At 44.2% G+C, this 18,745-nt stretch overlaps 1 protein-coding gene across 2 annotated transcripts in view; it reads right to left on the bottom strand.

Annotated features, from left to right (window-relative positions):
• qtgal (queuosine-tRNA galactosyltransferase) overlaps positions 1 to 18,745 on the bottom strand; it is a 301,592-nt gene that overhangs the window by 228,108 nt on the left and 54,739 nt on the right. For both annotated transcript variants that reach the window (XR_013889124.1, XM_080209035.1), the window contains exon 6: positions 17,654 to 17,749. Coding sequence is in view for 1 of the 2 variants with exons in the window: in XM_080209035.1 (XP_080065161.1) it covers positions 17,654 to 17,749 (96 nt within the window). In the remaining variant the exon portion in view is untranslated. The remainder of the gene's footprint in view (positions 1 to 17,653; positions 17,750 to 18,745) is intronic.

Genomic DNA, 18,745 nt, shown 5'->3' with positions numbered 1-18,745 from the left:
CTAATGGAAAAGAACTGATATATTTTCGTACACAGTGGGCGGATTCTCTCCAGTCACAGCGAGGTGGGATCAAGAGGAGATTCACATTCCTGGGGGATCTAGTCAAGAACATGACCATTCCAGCCTCCAGAAGTGGGCCAACACTAGCAATGGCAGGTAGCCAATGAGCTGCCTGGAATCCTACACTGGGCGGATGGACAGCCCTTTCCCTCCCACTGAGGGCCAACATTGGCAAGTGGCTGGAAGGGACATTCTGGAGGCTAGTCTGGAGAGGGGTGAGAGCTGTGAGGCCTCCTGTTCGTCCCACACCCTCCCCCACAACTGGGCCTGCGTCGATGAGAAGGGCATAAGGAATATGGCTATTTGCCATTCTCAGGGCGCTTTGTTTTCCCCTCTGTAGGGGTGACCTGACAGTTGCGGGCACCGTTTATTTGTTTTTCAAGTTCAAACCTCTTCACAGGGCTCCTCAAGATGGAGGCACCCTCCTCGCCCAGTCCCTTCCCACGGCTCTGCTGTCCTTCCAAGGCTGTGGCACCTCTAATTGGATGTGCAGCCTCAACAGTCTGTCTGCACTGCTCAATTGGATGGCAGAGCCAAAGGCAGCCAATCAAGAAGCTGTCTTCCAGAAGATGGCACCAGTTTGCATATCGCCAATAGGGACAGGGGTTGTGACCCAGATTGGCCCCACCCCACAATTATTTTTTATTGTGTGTGCGCGCAGCTAGATTAATACAAGCTGCATGAGGAACATGATTGAAATTATGCTGGATATTTATGGTGACTGGCCAGTCGCCATAACAATCATGGTTTAGGTAGGTGTTCAATCCCCTAAACATTCTTTAAAATTGATCTGAGTGCTCGATTCTCTGTGTGTACGGTTAGAACAACTCTTCATTTATCTTTCCATTTAGAAAACAACGGCAATTATTTTCTTCCAATTCCGTATCGGCCAAGTTGAAATAAAAGCGTGAAGAGAAACTGTCGAATGTGTGATCATTGCCCATCCTCTGCTCAGAAAGTGAAAGACCACAAATCAGATCATTTTTATCCCAATTGGAGGAGATCAGACTGAGCTGCTGCCGGAGTCAAACAGCATTGTGCAGGTCAGGGAACGTGAAAATGATCTATGTGTACAGAACAGTATCTATTGTTAACAATGGGCACAGCTCTGAAACCCTCATATCATGAAGTATTTCATCAAAGCAGGAAGCTTATATTGACAAATCTGCACCCGTGGTCTGTTGTAAGGGTAGATTTGATAATGGCCAACGAAAGAAAATGGTTTCCGAGGTTAGTCCAAATTGTACAGCAAACAAAATAGAAACCAGCGACAGATGATGGAAGCACACACAGGAAGACACTGCAATGGGGTTTTCTCGAAACCAGGGGCTGGATGTTATGGGGCACCCTCCCTCCCATTAAATTTTCAGGGTGACCTGCCCACCATTCCAATGGCTGCACACAATTTAACACTGGCTATCATGTTCATTGCTTTAAGGTGAGACTTCCACACTTTTCTAGGGAGAAAGTCTGCTTTTGAGAGTTGCTGGCAGCTCTGTAGTCCTGGAGGTGCCAAGGTGTGGAGGGTTGACCTAGTGTATGATGCCTCTGAAAGGTCAGCCCCTCCCCACTGACCGACACCAGCCCACACAAGCTTGCCCTTGCTGCAGGCAGAATACAAGAGTGGAACAACAAGCCCTGAGGTGGCCACTAATTGGCCTCAATAGAGGCCTTAAAGGCTACAACAGGGAGCTGTTCGCTGCCTCCCCCTTTCCCCGTACATGTTCACAGCCAGGAGGTCACCCTCCAGAAGTTACTTCCAACTCAGCAATGGGGAGTGTGAGAGTGTGTGAGAGTGTGTGAGAGTGTGTGAGAGTGAGTGTGAGTGTGTGAGTGAGTGTAATCCAGCCCCTTGTTTACTATGGAACTGTAGTCAATGAAAGTTGTCCATCTGCAACATACAATATTTCTAATTTATGTTGCACTCTTTCAATCCTTATTTATGTTTAAGTTAGATTTTCCATAAATCTCATGAAGCCGGTATACAACTTGTAGCAGTTATGAAAGGTTTTGCAATCCAGGTCTGTTTATAAAAGACACCTACCTTGTTCCCTAATAGGAGAATAATACACCACTGCAAACAATAGTGACTTTGTATTTAAGTTTTGGGAGCCCCAACTCGAGCAGCGACATATGAAAAGATTCTACTCTTGCTGGAGGAGCTAGGATTCCTCAGGTACTGATTTTCTGAGGTTCATCCAACATGATCTCAGAACGTTTCAAAGCACTTTACAGCCCCAATGAAATCCTTTTGAAGTTTAGTTACTATAGTGATGTAGGAAATAGCAGCAAATCAATGCACAGTAAGGTCCCACAAATATCAATGTGCTAAAGGCCAGGCATTCATTTCTTTAGGTGTAGGTTGAGGGATAAACATTGACCAAATCACCAGACTGCTCTTCAAAATATTACACACTGGATCTTTTATATCCATCAGAGAGGATAAACAGTGTCTTGGTTAAGTATCTCATCTAAAACATACAAACAAGGGCAGTAGGCCATTCATCCCCTTTAGCTTGTTTTTCCATTTAATAAGATCATGGCAGATCTGATAATGCAATAGGAATCCCGGATGCAAAGGACCTTATTTATTCACAGAACACAAGGTAAAGCCACAATGATAGTCTACACACACTAGTCACTGCCTAGGGTGCAGTTCAGCAGGCCCAGTCTTGGGCCTGCCGTATAACAAGTTCCAACTGGGCAAGTCACTACCTTGTTACCAGAGGAACTCATTCTCAATGTCCCACAGAAAGATTAATCACCCATGGACCTCATGGGGGTTGTCACAGATAGCAACCTCCAATTTGCATCCTGCCCACCCACTCCCCAATAACCTATTGCTCTCTTGCTTACCAATAATCTATCCATCTTTGCCTTAAAAGCTTTCAAAGATTCTACTTTCTTTTCATAGCTTTTTCAGTGAGCGAGTTCAAAAGATTCAAGAAGCCCTGCGTGAAAATATTTTGCCTCAACTCTATTTTAAATTCACGACCTCTTATTTTTTAAACAGTGATATCAAGTTTTAGATTCTGCCACAAGATGAATCATGCTCTCCAAATCCACCCTGTCATGTCCCCTCAGGATTAGTATGTTTATTCAAGTCACCTCTTATTTTTTTTAAACTCCAGATGTCAGAAGACAACTCACCCATTCCAGGTACTAGCCTGGTAAACATTCACTGAACTGCATTCAACTCATTCACATCTCTCCTTAAATAAGGTGACCAATACTGTACGTGGTACACCAGATGTGGTCTCACTTGTGTCCTGTACAACTGAAGCGTAACCTCCCTTCTTTTGTATTCAATTCCTCTGACAGCTCAGCATTTCCACCTGCACTACGCTGGAGTAGGAAAATCATTTTTTTATTTATACGCTGAACAGTAACAACTTTTGCTATATTCTCCTGAGTGCCTAGCCTCCTAAATTCTCCTCTGGGTGCTCCAGTTTCCTCCCACACTCCAAAAGATGTGCGGGTGGATTGGCCATGCTAAATTGCTGCTTGGTGTCAGGGTAATTTAGTAGGGTAAATACTTGGGGTTACGGGGATAGGGCCTGGGCGGGATTGTGCTGGTAAAGGTTTGATGGGCTGAATGGCCTCCTTCTGCACCGTATGGACTCTATGATTCAGTTTTCACTTTGCAATTCTGTACAGACCTTCCCCCCGACCTCGAGGGGGAATCCATGGCAAAGGATAACAAAAGTCAGAATCATTACTTTGGAACGACAGTTGGGTTTCACTGTCATGAAGCATAAATGAGACGGAGTCCACAGAGACAAAGCTCCCAGCACATTGCAGTAGTTTTTCTATATGAATGGGATATAAAATATCTCCCACTTCCTTCATCATTGCCAGAAAACACTATAACTGCTCCACTGGAGTCCTTTTTTAATGCAAGGGCACCTTTGGCTTTTTGTGGCTCCAGAAAATGTTGGGGGCAGTCTCTAAGGGAAGCCTGCTTTGAAGAGAGTATTTAATGTGGGTGCTCCGGTAGTAAGCAAGCTACAAAACACTCCTGTTCATTGCAGAATGTGATACATCCAAAAGTATTATACGGGAGACCTACTATAGACTTGGTTAATATTTCAGAACAGTTTGGCTCATAAATGACACACTGCATTACAGTATTGTGTAGTTCACGTTACCTCTGTTTAAATGCATCATGTTTTAGCCATTTCCTGCTGTATAATTTATATGACTGCATAAGTCAATCAATTCCCCAACAGAGTGAATAGTGAAAGCATACATAATTCAGCCTTTGGATTAAACTGGAGTTCAGGAATAAAATAGCATTGCAACAATGGTACGGGGCTTTGGTGAGACTACATTTGGAATACTGGATGTGTTAGCACAGTGGTTAGCACTATTGCCTTACAGCATCAGGGACCCGGGTTCAATTCTGGCCTTGGGGTCACTGTCTGTGTGGAGTTTGCACGTTCTCCCCATGTCTGCGTGGGTTTCTTCCAGGTGCTCCGATTTCCTCCCACTGTCCAAAGATGTGCAGGTTCGGTAGATTGGCCGTGCTCCCTTCGTGTCCCAAGATGTACAGGGTAAATATGTGGGCTACAGGGATAGGGCCTGGGTAAGATGCTCTGTTGGAGAGCTGGTACAGACTAGATGGGCTGAATGGCCTCCTTCTGCATTGTGGGGATTCTATAAATCTAATTTTAAAGAGGGGTATACTTGCACTGGAAGTAGTACAGTAATGAATTGGGGATGAATGGGTTGCCTCTGATAAGCGACTGAATAAACTGGGCCTTTATTCTCTGGAGTTCAGAAGAACGAGAGGCAATTGCATTGAAGCATGTGACATTCTAAAAGAGCTCGATAGGATAAAGGATAAGGGGCTGATCATTTAGGGCTGAGGTGAGAAAAGATTTCTTTACTCAAAAGGATTGAGAGTCTTTGGAGTTTGCAACCCAGAGGATTGTTGATACTCCATCACTGAATATATTTAAGGTTGGGATAAATAGATTTTCCATTTCTCAAAGAATCAAGGCCTATGGGGAAAAATTGGACTTAAATCCCCAGGTCACACTGATCATACTGAATGGCAGAGCACACTTAATGGGTTGTATGATCTACTCCTGCTTCTATCTCGTGTTCCTGGCTTTCACCAGACATACAAAGTTGCCAAATATATATGTTGAAAAACCTATTTGATTCCAGGGAAACAATCTTCTTCCCCGAGTTCCATTTGTCATGTGCCTCAGTAAACCAGTGCCACAAAACACACCAGAATAGAGGAAGCTTGGAAGGGAAAGGTGGGAGGGGAACTACCCAAAGTTTCCCTGAACAGGAATTCATTTTACCTGGAATCTTGTCTTGACAGCAAAGGATAAACCTTATGACACCAGTCATTTCATGAAAGAATTCTGGTGCAGCCGTTTAAGAAGATAGATAAAGCAACAGAAAACAAGCAAACTCCTCAAAATCCACAGCCAACACTGCTCAAATTTGTAGAGGACACATGAGCTTTGGCACAATGACAGTAACAACGTGTGTGAACAAATACACCAACTGTTTTAAATCAAGATCCAATTGAAAATGCCAAATGAGGCTTACATTTAAATTTTAACAGGAGAATGTTCTCCTCCCAACTCGATTTTCAAGTTTGCTGACGACACCACCGTAGTGGGTTGGATCTCAAACAATGTCGAGACAGAGTACAGGAAACAGATAGAGAATCTAGTAAACTGGTGTGACGACAATAATCCCTCCCTCAATGTCAACAAAATGAAGGAGATAGTCATTGACTTCAGGAAGCGTAGTGGAGGGCATGTCCTTGTCTACATCAATGGGGGCGAAGTAAAAATGGTCGAGAGCTTCAGGTTTTTAGTGTCCAGATCACTAACAACCTGTTCTGGTCTCCCCATGCGGGTACTACAGTTAAGAAAGGCCACCAAAACTTAGAAAATAAGGAAATTTGGTATGTCTGCCATAACTCTCACCAACTCCACAGAAGCACCATAGAAAGCATTCTTTCTGGTTGAATCACAGCTTGGTATGGCTCCCGCGCTGCCCAAGGCTACAAGAAACTACAAAGGATTGTGAATGAAGCCCAGTACATCACTCAAACCAGTCTCCCATCCATGCACACTGCCTACACTTCCCACTGTCTTGGAAAAGCTGCAAGTATAATCAAGGACCACATGTACCCCAGACATGGTGCCTTCCACCTTCTCACAGAAAAGATACAGAAGTCTGAGGTCACGTACCAACCGACTCAAAAACAGCTTCTTCCCTGCTGCTATCAGACTTTTGAATGGACCTACCTCTCATTAAATTGAGCTTTCTCTACACCCTAGCTACGACTGTAATGCTACATTCTGCACACACTCTTTTCCTTCTCTATGAACAGTATGCTTGGTCTGTACAGCACGCAAGAAACAATATTTTCACTGTATACCAATACATGTGACAATAATAAATCAAATCAAAAAAGCCAATATTCTTTTCCGTTGTCTAGCCAATAACAGCTATCACCATGATCCCAATTAAATACACACGTCCATCTTCAATTTCAGGAAGCCTAACATCTTTCTTCATCAGTGGGTCAGTGATGTTGGGCACCTCTGGTGCACAGATAGGACAGCAGACTATCTGCCAACTGGATCTGACCCACCATAAATATGGTGCAAAACATCTGGTTGCATAATTACTGAGGTTGGGGCCAGAATTTTTGGTGTGCTTCCCTGCCACGGGATTTAGTCCCAGGTTGGGAAAATTCCACCCAACGTGCTTTCTTAAAATGGTCCCAAAGTGAGATCATGTTGGAAGAGGATGTGAAACTTGGCCTATCAGCTGTTGCGCTGACCTACCCATCATTCTTACAAGGTGAACCCTGCAAAAGAGGGACAAAAGCCTCGGCTTGGAATATGTGACCCCTCCACGTCAGATTTTTAACAGCTTTCCAAACGTTACCCACTGGTGTCAGGACCAGAAAACCTCACCCCTAGTGCCAGTACACCACAATTGCACTTCACAATGGGCTGAGTACAGCTCAAATTTTATTACCCTTAAATAGAAACGAATGGCAGCATATCTAGAATGGGCAGCTGATCTAAGTATGCCCATTTTACAAATTGTCTATGTACAAGAGTACATACATCCCATTGAGTTCCTTGTGCTGGAGAAGTGATGGCCTAGTGGTATTATCGCCAGACTATTCAATCCAGAAACTCAGCTAATATTCTGGGGATCTGGGTTCGAATCCTGCCACAGCAAATGGTAGTATTTGAAGTCTATTAAAAAAATCTGGAACTGTGTATCTACTGGTGACCATGAAACCACTGTCAGAAAAACCCATCTGGTTCACTAATGTCCTTTAGGAAAGGAAATCTGCCGTCCTTACCCAGTCTGGCCTACAAGTGACTCCAGAACTACAGCAATCTGGTTGACTCTCAACTGCCCTCCAAGGGCAACTAGAGATGGGCAATACATGCTGGCCAGCCAGTGGTACCCACAAAGGAATTTTTAAAAAGTTTGAATTTAGACGTGAGTTGGTATTTTCAACCTCTTCCTTTGAGCTTCTAACAAAACCTTGAAGCTGATTTAAGTTCTTACCTGCAGATTTTCACAGTAATTTCAATGCAATGTTAATGTAAGCCTACTTGTGAAACCAATTAAAAAAAAACTGACTGTTCAATATCAGTAGTTCAGATCTGAATTTCACTACATCAGCGATCTGAAAGGCGAACATTGAAAATTTCTTATCTCCATCTTCTTGTCTTCAAGAGCACCAGTTGTGCTCAGATATCTTAAGTTCAAATCCTAAAACTGCCTGGTTTTAGCCTCACCACCCCTCTGCACTTCGGTCTACCACCATTGCACACCCTGCCTGATTTTACTTACCATTGATGGATGGGCTGCTGCAGTCGTCAGCATTTAAGCGAACCTCTGAAGCTTTGAAAAATTCTTCCCAAACAGGGACCAAGTATAAAAGTGAACCACTTTTGGTAATGGATAAGCACCACTTTTGTTGTTTGCCACATGGGGTCTGCCCTGTGTGATGTACGTCTTAAACTCAGAAGTATCTTTGCAACCCCCCTGTATTCCCTGCTTAATCTCTTGCAAACTAAACAAAACATCCATTTGCAGGTGAAAAATTGAGACTGACTGCTCATGAGAATAAATAGCTTATTGTGGCTGAAAAGGAATGGTGGGGGGGGGGGGGTGTGTGGGGGGTGGGGATGGTCAATTTGTATGCCAAGTATACACAAAATCTTAATTTCAGAAGCCAATCAAATGGGGTCAACTTACACACTGGGTCGACTTATAGACCATGATGTATGGTAGGTTAAAATCAGAACTGGAGTGTCAGTGGGTTATTTCGCCATGACCATTTGAATGTACAGTTGCCAGGATCAGTGGAAGGCAATCAAGAATGAGAACTCTAATTTTTGCCTTCATTGGCCCAACAATACCGAGTTATCCCAAAACTATCACTGCTGCAATCCAACAAATTTAACAGAACCTGATTTTTTTCTAGTCTGCATGGCTGAGTGCAACAGCTGGTGATTCATGGAGTCTCTTAGCGGTACAAGTTTGTGATTTTCAATATGTTTCACATGGTTGAAGTGTAACAGAAACATATGTTCCCTCGTAAACGGTCTAGTAAAGAGCTGTTTCATCTATAAATATTGCCATAACCCATGAATCTTTATATGCACCTTGTCATGGAAAGTATTCACATGCAACAATTTTTCTGTTAAAAGTGACAGAGTATCATGGGCAAATTTTTGTAGATATATGAAGACACTAAGGGTCAATTTAGCATGGCCAATCCATTTAACCTGCACATCTTTGGACTGCGAGGGGAAACCGGAGCACCCGGAGGAAATCCACCCCATCACGGGGAGGATGTGCAAACTCCACACAGACAGTCACCCAAAGGCCGGAATCGAACCCAGGTCCCTTGCGCTGTGAGCCAGCAGTGCTAACCATTGTGCCACCTAGACTGGTGAATCTTCATTGCAATCCCGCTATGGCAAGTATATCCTTTTTTAGATAAAGAGACCAAAACGACGCACCAATCTCCAGGTGGCTGAATCTGGCCAAGTTCCTGTTCACTATCCAGCAAACTGTGCTGGAAATGTACATGCACAATGTTGCAATGGAACAAGTAATTTGGTACTCACCATTTTAAGAATTACATCTGAATAATGGCCATTTACTCAAGATACCAGGGGGAAATTGCCCCAATGACTAATGCCCTAACATATTGTGGACAGAAAGAGGGGAGAAAAGGAAAAACAATTGAGTTATATTTTGCACTATCAGGGCATTTAATGGCATCTGCTTTTAGTTGTTGGACTTGTCCTGTACCCTTCAGCCCAAAACAGTTCTGCCTGCTGATTTGCTGAAAGGGCATTATCTGCATGCACGAGGGGGACACCGAGCATCAGGGACCAGACTAAACAAGCTAAAGGAAATAAAGATCTGCATACACCCTTAATCAATCAATCTGATTGAACAATTATGACATTAACAGTGCCATAATTGAGAATGGAATGAAAATGCGAGTGGATGAATTCAATGGCCTGGATTTTCAGGATGGTGACCAGTCAGCACTTGTCATCCTTAAGAGTTGGCATGGGAATCCACTCCGCTGACCCTGACAGGCCCACTGCCATTTTACACTCAATGGAGCATTGATAGGCAACAGACGGGTCTTCTATCAAATCCTGCCTTGGAAAGTTGTTGGCTAATCAGATTGGCCAGCAGCTCTCCAGCCTCCCCAGGCATGGCGCTGAAGTGGCCAGAAGAGATATCAGTATCAGTTTAAGTCCTGGGACTACACAACATGTAAATATCATGGGTCCTCAAGGGGCAGGAGAATAGGGGATACAATGGGAAGTCAGGCATGGGCGATCTGTGTCAAGGGGGAGACTGCCCTAAATCTGATGGGGCTTCAAACTGAACCCCCCCCCCCCCCCCCCCAAACACCTACCCTCCCCTCCTAGCCCGAGATGGAGATTTATAACTTCTTCAATTTCCTACCCTGCTCTGACCCACATCCATGATGTGGAGATGCTGGTGGTGGACTGGGGTAAACACTTATTCATGTAAATTGAGTTTGTCTCTTTATATGCTCTGTTTGTGATCAGAACTCCCACTCATCTGACGAAGGAACAGCCAGTTTCGAAAGTTAGTGACGTTTACTACAAATAAATCTGTTGGGCTTTAACTTGGTGTTGTGAGACTTCTCACGGTGCTGGTCCATATCCACCAACATAGACATCGTGGAGGGGCAGAAAAAGGCCCTTACGTGGCCACAACGTGGCGATTAAAGGCCCTTAAACAGCCATTTATGGCTTCCCACCCAAGGCCTTGCCCAAATTCGGATGAAATTGCATCTAATTTGGGGCAGGCAGGATCCCATCCATGCAATTTTACACACCCCCTCCATCTCTGTTGGGGGACGGGGATAGATTCTGGCCCGTGTCAAATCAGGTACAGAAGGAGAGAAATAAAGTGAGGGGAAAAATATTTGGCTGAAAGGGAGAAAGAGAAAATTTAAAACAAAAATCAAATCTGCCTTTTTTCAATTCTACAAGTACATCCTGAAGGAACAGATCATAGAAATAGACCACAGAAACGCTAAAGTACAGAAAGAGGCCATTTGGCCCATCGAGTCTGTACTGACCACAATCCCACCCAGGCACTACCCCCATATCGCTACATATTTACCCACTAATCCCTCTAACCTACGTGTCTCAGGGCACTAAGGGGCAATTTTTTTTTAGCGCGGCCAATCAACCTAACCTGCACATCTTTGGACTGTGGGAGAAAACCGGAGCACCCGGAGGAAACCCATGCAGACATGAGAATGTGCAAACTCTACACAGACAGTGACCCAAGCCGGGAATCGAACCCAGATCCCTGGAGCTGTAAAGCAGCAGTGCTAACCACTGTGCTACCATGCCACCTGGCATGGGAGTTCATATTCCTAATAGTTCATTTTTGGTGCTGGAGAGATTGTCTGGCAGTAGTTAATACTTACGATGTTAAAAAGTTAAAAGTGTACTTGGACTAAACTGGACAAAACTTAGCTTTCTGTGATGAGCTTACCTTGTATCATGTTTACGCTGCAAGCGCAGAAGGTTTGCATCAATTGAGACACTCTGACGCTGAGGCAGTTAGACGCCATTTTCACAAAATTAATGGTGGAACAGCACAACTTAGGATACTCTAGTTGAATTGCTCTTTGTGTATAACGTGTGTGTAAATTTAACTGCAAGTGCCATTGGCTTCATCGGTATTTTGACAGCAAATTCTGACCCATTTAAAGCACCGATGTTTAGTGGTAGCTGTGAGTCAGTTCGTAGCATCTCACCTCTGAGTCACAGGATTCCAAGTACAAGCCCCACTTCAGTGCTTGGATATCAAGGCTGACACTCCAGTGCAGTACTGAGGGAGTTCTCCACTATTGGAGATGTTCGGTTTTTGGATAAGGCATTAAACTGAGGCCTCTCCTTCCTGCCTGGATGAATTTACAAGATCCCATTGCATCATTTCAAAGAGCAACTGGGGAATTCACCCACTGTCCAATATTTAATCCTTCAATCAACACCACAAAACTAGTCACGATCACATGGTTGTTTGCAGGAGCTTGCTACGTGCAAACTGACTGCCAGATTTCCTGCATTACGACATTGTTCAGCCATTGTGAAAAGCACTATATAAACAGAAGTCTTTACATTCAAAGGATCGCTTGAAATTAAAGCATGGCATGGCGGCACAGTGGTTAGCACTGCCGCCTCACAGCATCAGGGATCTGGGTTTGATTCCCAGCTTGGGTCACTGTCTGTGTGGAGTCTGCACATTCTCCCCGTGTCTGTGTGGGTTTCCTCTGGGTGCTCCGGTTTCCCCTCTCAATCTCATGCTGGTTAGGTGCACTGGCCAAGCTAAATTCTCCCTCAGTGTACCTGAACAGGTGCCGGCAACTAGTGGATTTTCACAGTAACTTCACTGCAGTGTTAACGCACGCCTACTTGTGACATTAATAAATAAACTTTACAAAACTTGTTCTTTTGTGTTGCAATCCTGTTTCATAATGTAATATGCAAAAACAAGGAAAGTATTTAGATATTATAAATATTATGACATTTGGGACATCGATAATATTGTTTTAAGATTTCAGAACTTGAGTTGCCGCTTACCGAAACCCCATCAGCAGCAAAACTGCCAAATCATTGCTGCTTTAAACATTACTCACTCGTCGTCACAAGCCAAGTGTGATGTTAGACTGGGACTGTCTGTGGCCTTTAGCTCGCCATTGCGGAATAATGGAACCTTTGCAGTTTACTTGGAAAACTAAACTCTTTTTTCACCACTCACTGAGTGGAAGGGTTTTTTTAATGCCTGTCTCAAATGCTTCACACCAATTTTTTTTTGATTCATTCACGGGACATGGGCTTTGCTGGCTGTCCAGCATTTACTGCCCATCCCTGGTTGCCCAAAGGCAGTTGAGAGTCGATCACATTGCCATGGCTCTGGAATCACATATAGGCCAGACCGGGTAAGGGCAGCAGATTTCCTTCCCCAAAGGGCATTACTGAACCAGATGGGTTTTTTTGACTATCGACAATGGTTTCATGGTCATCAGTAGATTCTTATTTCCAGATTTATTTTATTGAATTCAAGTTTCACCAGCTGCCATGGTGAGATTCAAACCCAGGTCCCCAGAACATTAGTTGACTTTCTGGATTAATAGCCTAGCAATGATGCCACTAGGCTATCGCCTTCCCTGGCCAATGACAAATCTGTGAGAATGTTCCAGGCAGGTCCCGGCTGTTAAACCTCCAGGAGGACCTGTAATGCTGGCAATCAAGGTTTAGAACAGAAAACAAACTAAGATAAATCGGTGAAGTAGTCGGGGATGCTGGGTTTGGTGGCAGATATTATGACTTGGTGCCTCCAGTGGAGAGCTTCAGGTGACACAATGTTGACTTCAGTTAACGTGAATAGATTGGACAAGTGAGACTGTTGCCATTGGAGAAGAGAAGGTTGCGAGGAGACCCGATTGATGCGTTTAAAATCATGGAGGCAGATTATATAGAATCATAGAATCCTTAGAGTGCAGAAGAGGCCATTCAGCCCATCAAGTCTGTACCAAATCTCCAACAGAACAACTTACCTGGGCTTTCTCCCCTGCTCTATCCCAGTAACCCCATACATTTACAATAGCTAATCCACCTAACCCACACATCCTGGCACTCTGACGAGCAATTTAGTATAGCCAATTAGCCTAATCTGCTCACTTTTGGACTGTGGGAGGAAACCGGAGCAAACCCCACACAGGCAGTCACCCAAGGCCGGAACTGAACAGGGGTCTCTGGCACTGCGAGGCTGCAGTGCTAACCACTGTGCCGCCGTGCCGTGTTGGAGAAACTTCCCATTAGCGGAAGAGTCAAGAACCACAGGGCACAAGTTTGAAGTAATTGCCAAAAGAAGCAATGCTGACATGAGGGAAACATTTTTTAAGCACAGCGAGTGGTCAGAATCTAGAATGCACCACCCCAAGAGTGTGGTGAGGCAAGTTCAACTGAGACATTCGAAAGAGATTTGAATCATTCTCTGGAAAGGAAAGATTTGCAGGGTTACGAGGAAAAGGCAGAGTGCATTACTGGGTGAACTGTCCGTTCAGACAGCTGGAACAGACACTGTGGGCCAAATGACCTCCTTCCATGCTAAGATTCTTGGAGCACATCTGGACCATTGATGTGCAAAAGCCATGTGCCCAGATTCTAATTATGCATTCAGCTCACCCACAGTGCAGGTTGGGCAAAGTTGTAAGATTTACCCCATCGGGTGGACGGGAAGCTCATTTCAAGGTGCGGCAAAGAAAAATTAAATCCTCCAGTAGAATTTTGAAGGTGCAATTTGTTCATTTTCCTGGCAGTGCATCAGAGGATGCTGTTTGTACAAGCATGTGTTGCTTCCTGTGTAAACAAGTGCAGCGCGTGGAATTAACAACATTGTTGGAATGCACTCATCAAATCCTCTCAGATGACACCAACTCCCTCTTTTATTGACAAACTAGCTGATCTCCCTGACACATTCACTGATTGTGATAGAAAAAAGCCAGTTTTTATATTGCAGCTCTCAAACTGTGGACTGCCTGACAATTCTTTCAAATGGTTCATTCTGTGCTAGATTTGCGAAGAGAACGCAGTTCACTGCGCTGAAAGAATGACAGGATTCCTCACGCAGACCCAGAACAAGGTGTTGCATCTTTTGCCAGGAGTTCACCTGCAGCAACCTGTCTGAAGGGGAGAAAAATGTATTCCCCTTTTCTGGAAAGCGCTCGATAAAGATCAGTTCTGTATCTTAGCCGTTCCCTGCTGCCAGCTCGAGCGACAGACATAACACCAAACCAGACAGCCTTTCCTTCCCGACATGTGATCGCCTCCACACTGAGAACAAACAACGGCCTGCCAAGTGACCTGGTCAACAGTAACAGACGCGGATCACCTCCCTGCTGTGAACAATGTGTCTTCTTGCACAACAGCTAACTACGGCGGCCTCCCTTGCTTCACAGAATCGCTCTGCTTCTTGGCAGCAACTGAGTGGCTTCAGGCTTATGTTGGACATTCTTCCTCTCATGAGAACGCTCTTCACTTCCTAATGATGTACTTGCAAGGCGACCTCTTCCCTGCTAGATAATATCTTCACCAGACACGTCTGTTTATATATTGAGGGACTCATCAAAAGACGAAGATAAATTATATCCTCCAGCATCCAAAACAGTGTTTATTTTTGTTTTTCCTCTCAAGATGGTATTAATTAATACGACTTCTGAAACCTGTTACTGTTGAGCAAGTGAAAAGATCACAGCAGCACACAATTTCAGTGCTCAGCTCAATCTAACTAAGCGTTACCAAGTACGTGCCTTTTACTATAAAACAGAGAAATAGGTCATTCAGGCCAGAATCTTTCTAGCCCTCACTTTAAGTGACATTTAGACAGTCTAAGTCAACAGCAAGCTTTTTTTCCCATTCGTGGGACATGAGCGTCGCTGGCTGGCCAGCCAGCATTTATTGCCCATCCTGAGCTGTCCTTGAACTGAGTGGCCGGCTAGGCCATTTCAGAGGGCAATTAAGAGTCAACCCCATTGGCTGCGGCTCTGGAGTCACATGTGGACCAGACCAGGTAAGGACGGTAGATTTCCTTCCCTAAAAGGACATTAGTGAACCAGATGGGTTTTTCCGACAATTGACGATGGTTTCATGGTCATCAATAGATTCTTAATTCCAGAGTTTTTTTTTATTGAATTCAAATTTCACCAGCTGCCGTGGTGGGATTCGAACCCAGGTCCTCAAAACATTAGTTGAGTTTCTGGGTTAATAGTCAAGTGATAATACAACTAGGTCATCAACTCCCTCACAATACTTGGATAATACAATGCACAATACTTGGTTTATGGAAACTCAGGTAAATTTTCTGTATTGCTTATGGATTGGTAAGAATGGAATGGTGGGAGTTTCACACCTGCAGAATCTTCCCAGGTCAGGGCTATTTCTAGGGAATTATGCACAAAGGCTAGCTGTACTGAGTGTATGGGAGAATGTGGCCTGCTACAGTTCAGTGCTAACTCAACCACCCAGTGTATGTGGACACAACGTAAAAGTTAAAGTAAAAATGTGATCATTTTAGGTCAAATAACTTGTGGCAAGACCTGCATGCCATTAAGTATTTCCTCCTCTCTCACTATCCTAGCTCAAACACTGTCGTACATACCCACGTTACAACAGGACACACTTTGTAACAGTTATTTCTACCACTTAACCCACTCCCACCCTATTAGAGTGTTTCACCTCCCAAGTCCTTCCTACATGTGGCTGTTTGAAGTATAGCATGGAATTGCACACATGATGGAATTCAGGATGGCCCAAATTAGCCTCAGTGCACGTTTATAAGTTCATAAGATATAGGAGCAGGATTAGGCCATTCGGCCCACTGAGTCTGCTCCGCCAGTCAACAATGGCTGATATGCTCTTCATCCCCATTTCCCGCCGTCTCCTCATAACCCTTTTAAACCCATTACCAATTAAAAATCTGTCCAACTCCTCCTTAAATTTACTCACTGTCCCAGCACCGACTGCACTTTGGGGTAGCCAATTCCACAGATTCATAACCTTTTGTGAGAAGTAATTTCTCCTCAACTCTGTTTTACATTTGCTACCCCTTATCCTAAGACTATGACCTCTCATCCTAGAATGCGCACAAGAGAAGCATCCACTCCACGTCCACTTTATCCAAAGCTTTAATCATCTTGTATACCTCAAGTTGATCTCCTCTCATTTGAAGTTTGAGAGAGTATAGGCCTAAATTACTCAATCCCTCTTCATACGACGAACCCCTCATCTCTGGAATCAATCTAGTGAATCTCCTCTGAACTGCCTCCAACGCCACTACATCTTTCCTCAAATAAGGGGACCAAAACTGCACACAATACTCCAGGTGCGGCCTCAACTAGTTTAACACTGGAGATGGGCCACAAATACCGATGTGTTGACAATACTCACATCCCATGAAAGAATAACTTTTTCTTAAATCAGGGGACAGATTTACAGATGTTTGGAACAGCCAACTCTTATGATTCCAGTTTAATGCATCTCCACCCTGGTGCAATTATGAAAACTGAATTAGTGAGATCAAACATCTGCTCAGCGACAATCCGAAACTGTTTTGGCAATAAATCCACAATGGCAGCATACTGGTGTGACAGCGTTTCTGATGACTTGCTCAAAACCCAACTGATGTTAATCTAAGCAGACATGTAAAGGAGTTTGTAAAATTATGTACAGAGGCTGCCATACACAGAACAGAAGGAGCTTTCATCTCTTTGATGTGCAAAACTTATTACTAGTCTGTGATAGACTGCATTCTTCTTTCAACTCCATTGTCTTTCCAAATTTCTTTGATTAAGTTTAATGCCTCGCGTACTCAGATACGGTGAAAAGTACGTTTCTTGCACATTCTACAGATAAAACCATACTGTTCGTAGAGTATGCAGGGAAGAAGGAAAGAAGAGGGTGCAGAATACAGCACCGCAGCCACAGATGGGGTATAGAGAAAGATCAGCCCAACGTATGGTAGGTCCTTTCGAAAGTCTGGAGCAAACTAAATGATGTCTTGGATCATCAAATGCTGCATCAGGTTTATTCTGAACTGTTGGCTCGATCTGGTAGTTTGACGTGCGGAATTAGACTGGCTCGGGACTAAATACCCAAAATGTTTTGATTCATATTGATACTTACTGAAGTTTCCAGGACACAGAAATGGCACTACGTCAGGAAGAAGGGTGTCAATTCATAAACCAGAATTCAATGTGCCTTATTTTACATGTGAATGATGGTTTAAACAATTTACTTGGATTAATCCTCAAAGTGGGCGGCCAGTTCTAGGGAACAAACACCTAAAAAAGTTGACTTTAGCCACTTCTTGGCTTTCACAAGCATGTCAAGCTGGTTGTAGCTAATGTGATCTTGTACCAATCAATCATTTGGAGACTTCTTGCATGTCAACAGGGATCTGGAGCAAAATACTTCATCAAGATAAGAAAAATGGAAATCCTTCCCACCTGTGTAACTAGTTGCTCCTGTGTCAGGCCGTTAATCCAACGTGTGTAACGCTCAGTCGAGCCCTCTGGTTCTCTCTTAACTTGGCAACCAATTATCTATGGTTATAAAAATACAAGGACATTTTCATTCAAAGCAAACTAACAGAAAAATGAAACAAAATAAAGAAAAAAATGCAACAGAGGCTGGTTTTGCTCTTTAACTTAATGGCCATTCAAGAGAGCTCCAACAGAAGCTAAAACGCTTTTGTCACTTGGCTGGTCTAACACTCAATCTTGGATGAGTAGAAAGTTCCTTGCACTAAATATTGGAAAAACCAAAGCCATTGGCTTTAAATCTCACCACAAACTGTGTTCCCAGGCCAGCCGAGGCTGTACCAGACTCTCCACAACTCTGGCCTGCTCTTTAACACCGCGTTGTGCTTCCAGCCACACAGGAAGATTCATGCTTAAGCTCTCCATGCTTAATTCTATGGATTCTCGTGGATGTGGCTGGTCAGCTCCCGCCCAGAGGCTGACTGAAGCATCCAGATGAAACGTGAATGAGGCAGAGTGGAAAAAGCTGGCAGAAACATGAAAAAAAAAACCCCAAACAGCTTCTGCAAGCAGGCCTTGCGTGGAATTCCCGCCAAGTTCTTCCAGACTGGAGGATCTGGAAAGAAGAAAGCCAGCAACCTCTGGGCAGGTATGTCCTTTCACACTCTCTCAAGTCTGTCTGACTTGAGAGTTCCTTCTCGGAGCACCTGTCAACAGGTTGGCTGACCGGCGGCACTAAGGCACGGAAGATCACAGTAGATGGCAGGTGGAGTGGGGAAGGGGCAGGGTTCAGGCTGAGTGGTGCTGACAGGTCACGGCAGTGGGGAAAGACTGCAGTGAGCTGCAGGCTTGCAAGAGGGAAGAGTGCAATGATTCCTGTTCCTCCTGGTTCACACACAGTGCTAATAAAAAGCACTTGCCACACCTGCAGGCAGCTACTGCTGCCTCTACTTCACTGCTGGTTTTCCAGACTTCTGCAAAACCTGACCTGCAGCTATTAAGTTGAAATCAGGCTCTGTGGGAGACTGATTAAAATATCATCCTGAAGTGCTCTCTTCA

This window comes from Carcharhinus amblyrhynchos, chromosome 21 (assembly GCF_965287045.1).
Source record: "Carcharhinus amblyrhynchos chromosome 21, sCarAmb.v2.hapA, whole genome shotgun sequence".
Lineage (NCBI taxonomy): Eukaryota > Metazoa > Chordata > Chondrichthyes > Carcharhiniformes > Carcharhinidae > Carcharhinus > Carcharhinus amblyrhynchos.
This window is presented reverse-complemented; position numbering and strand designations above follow the sequence as displayed.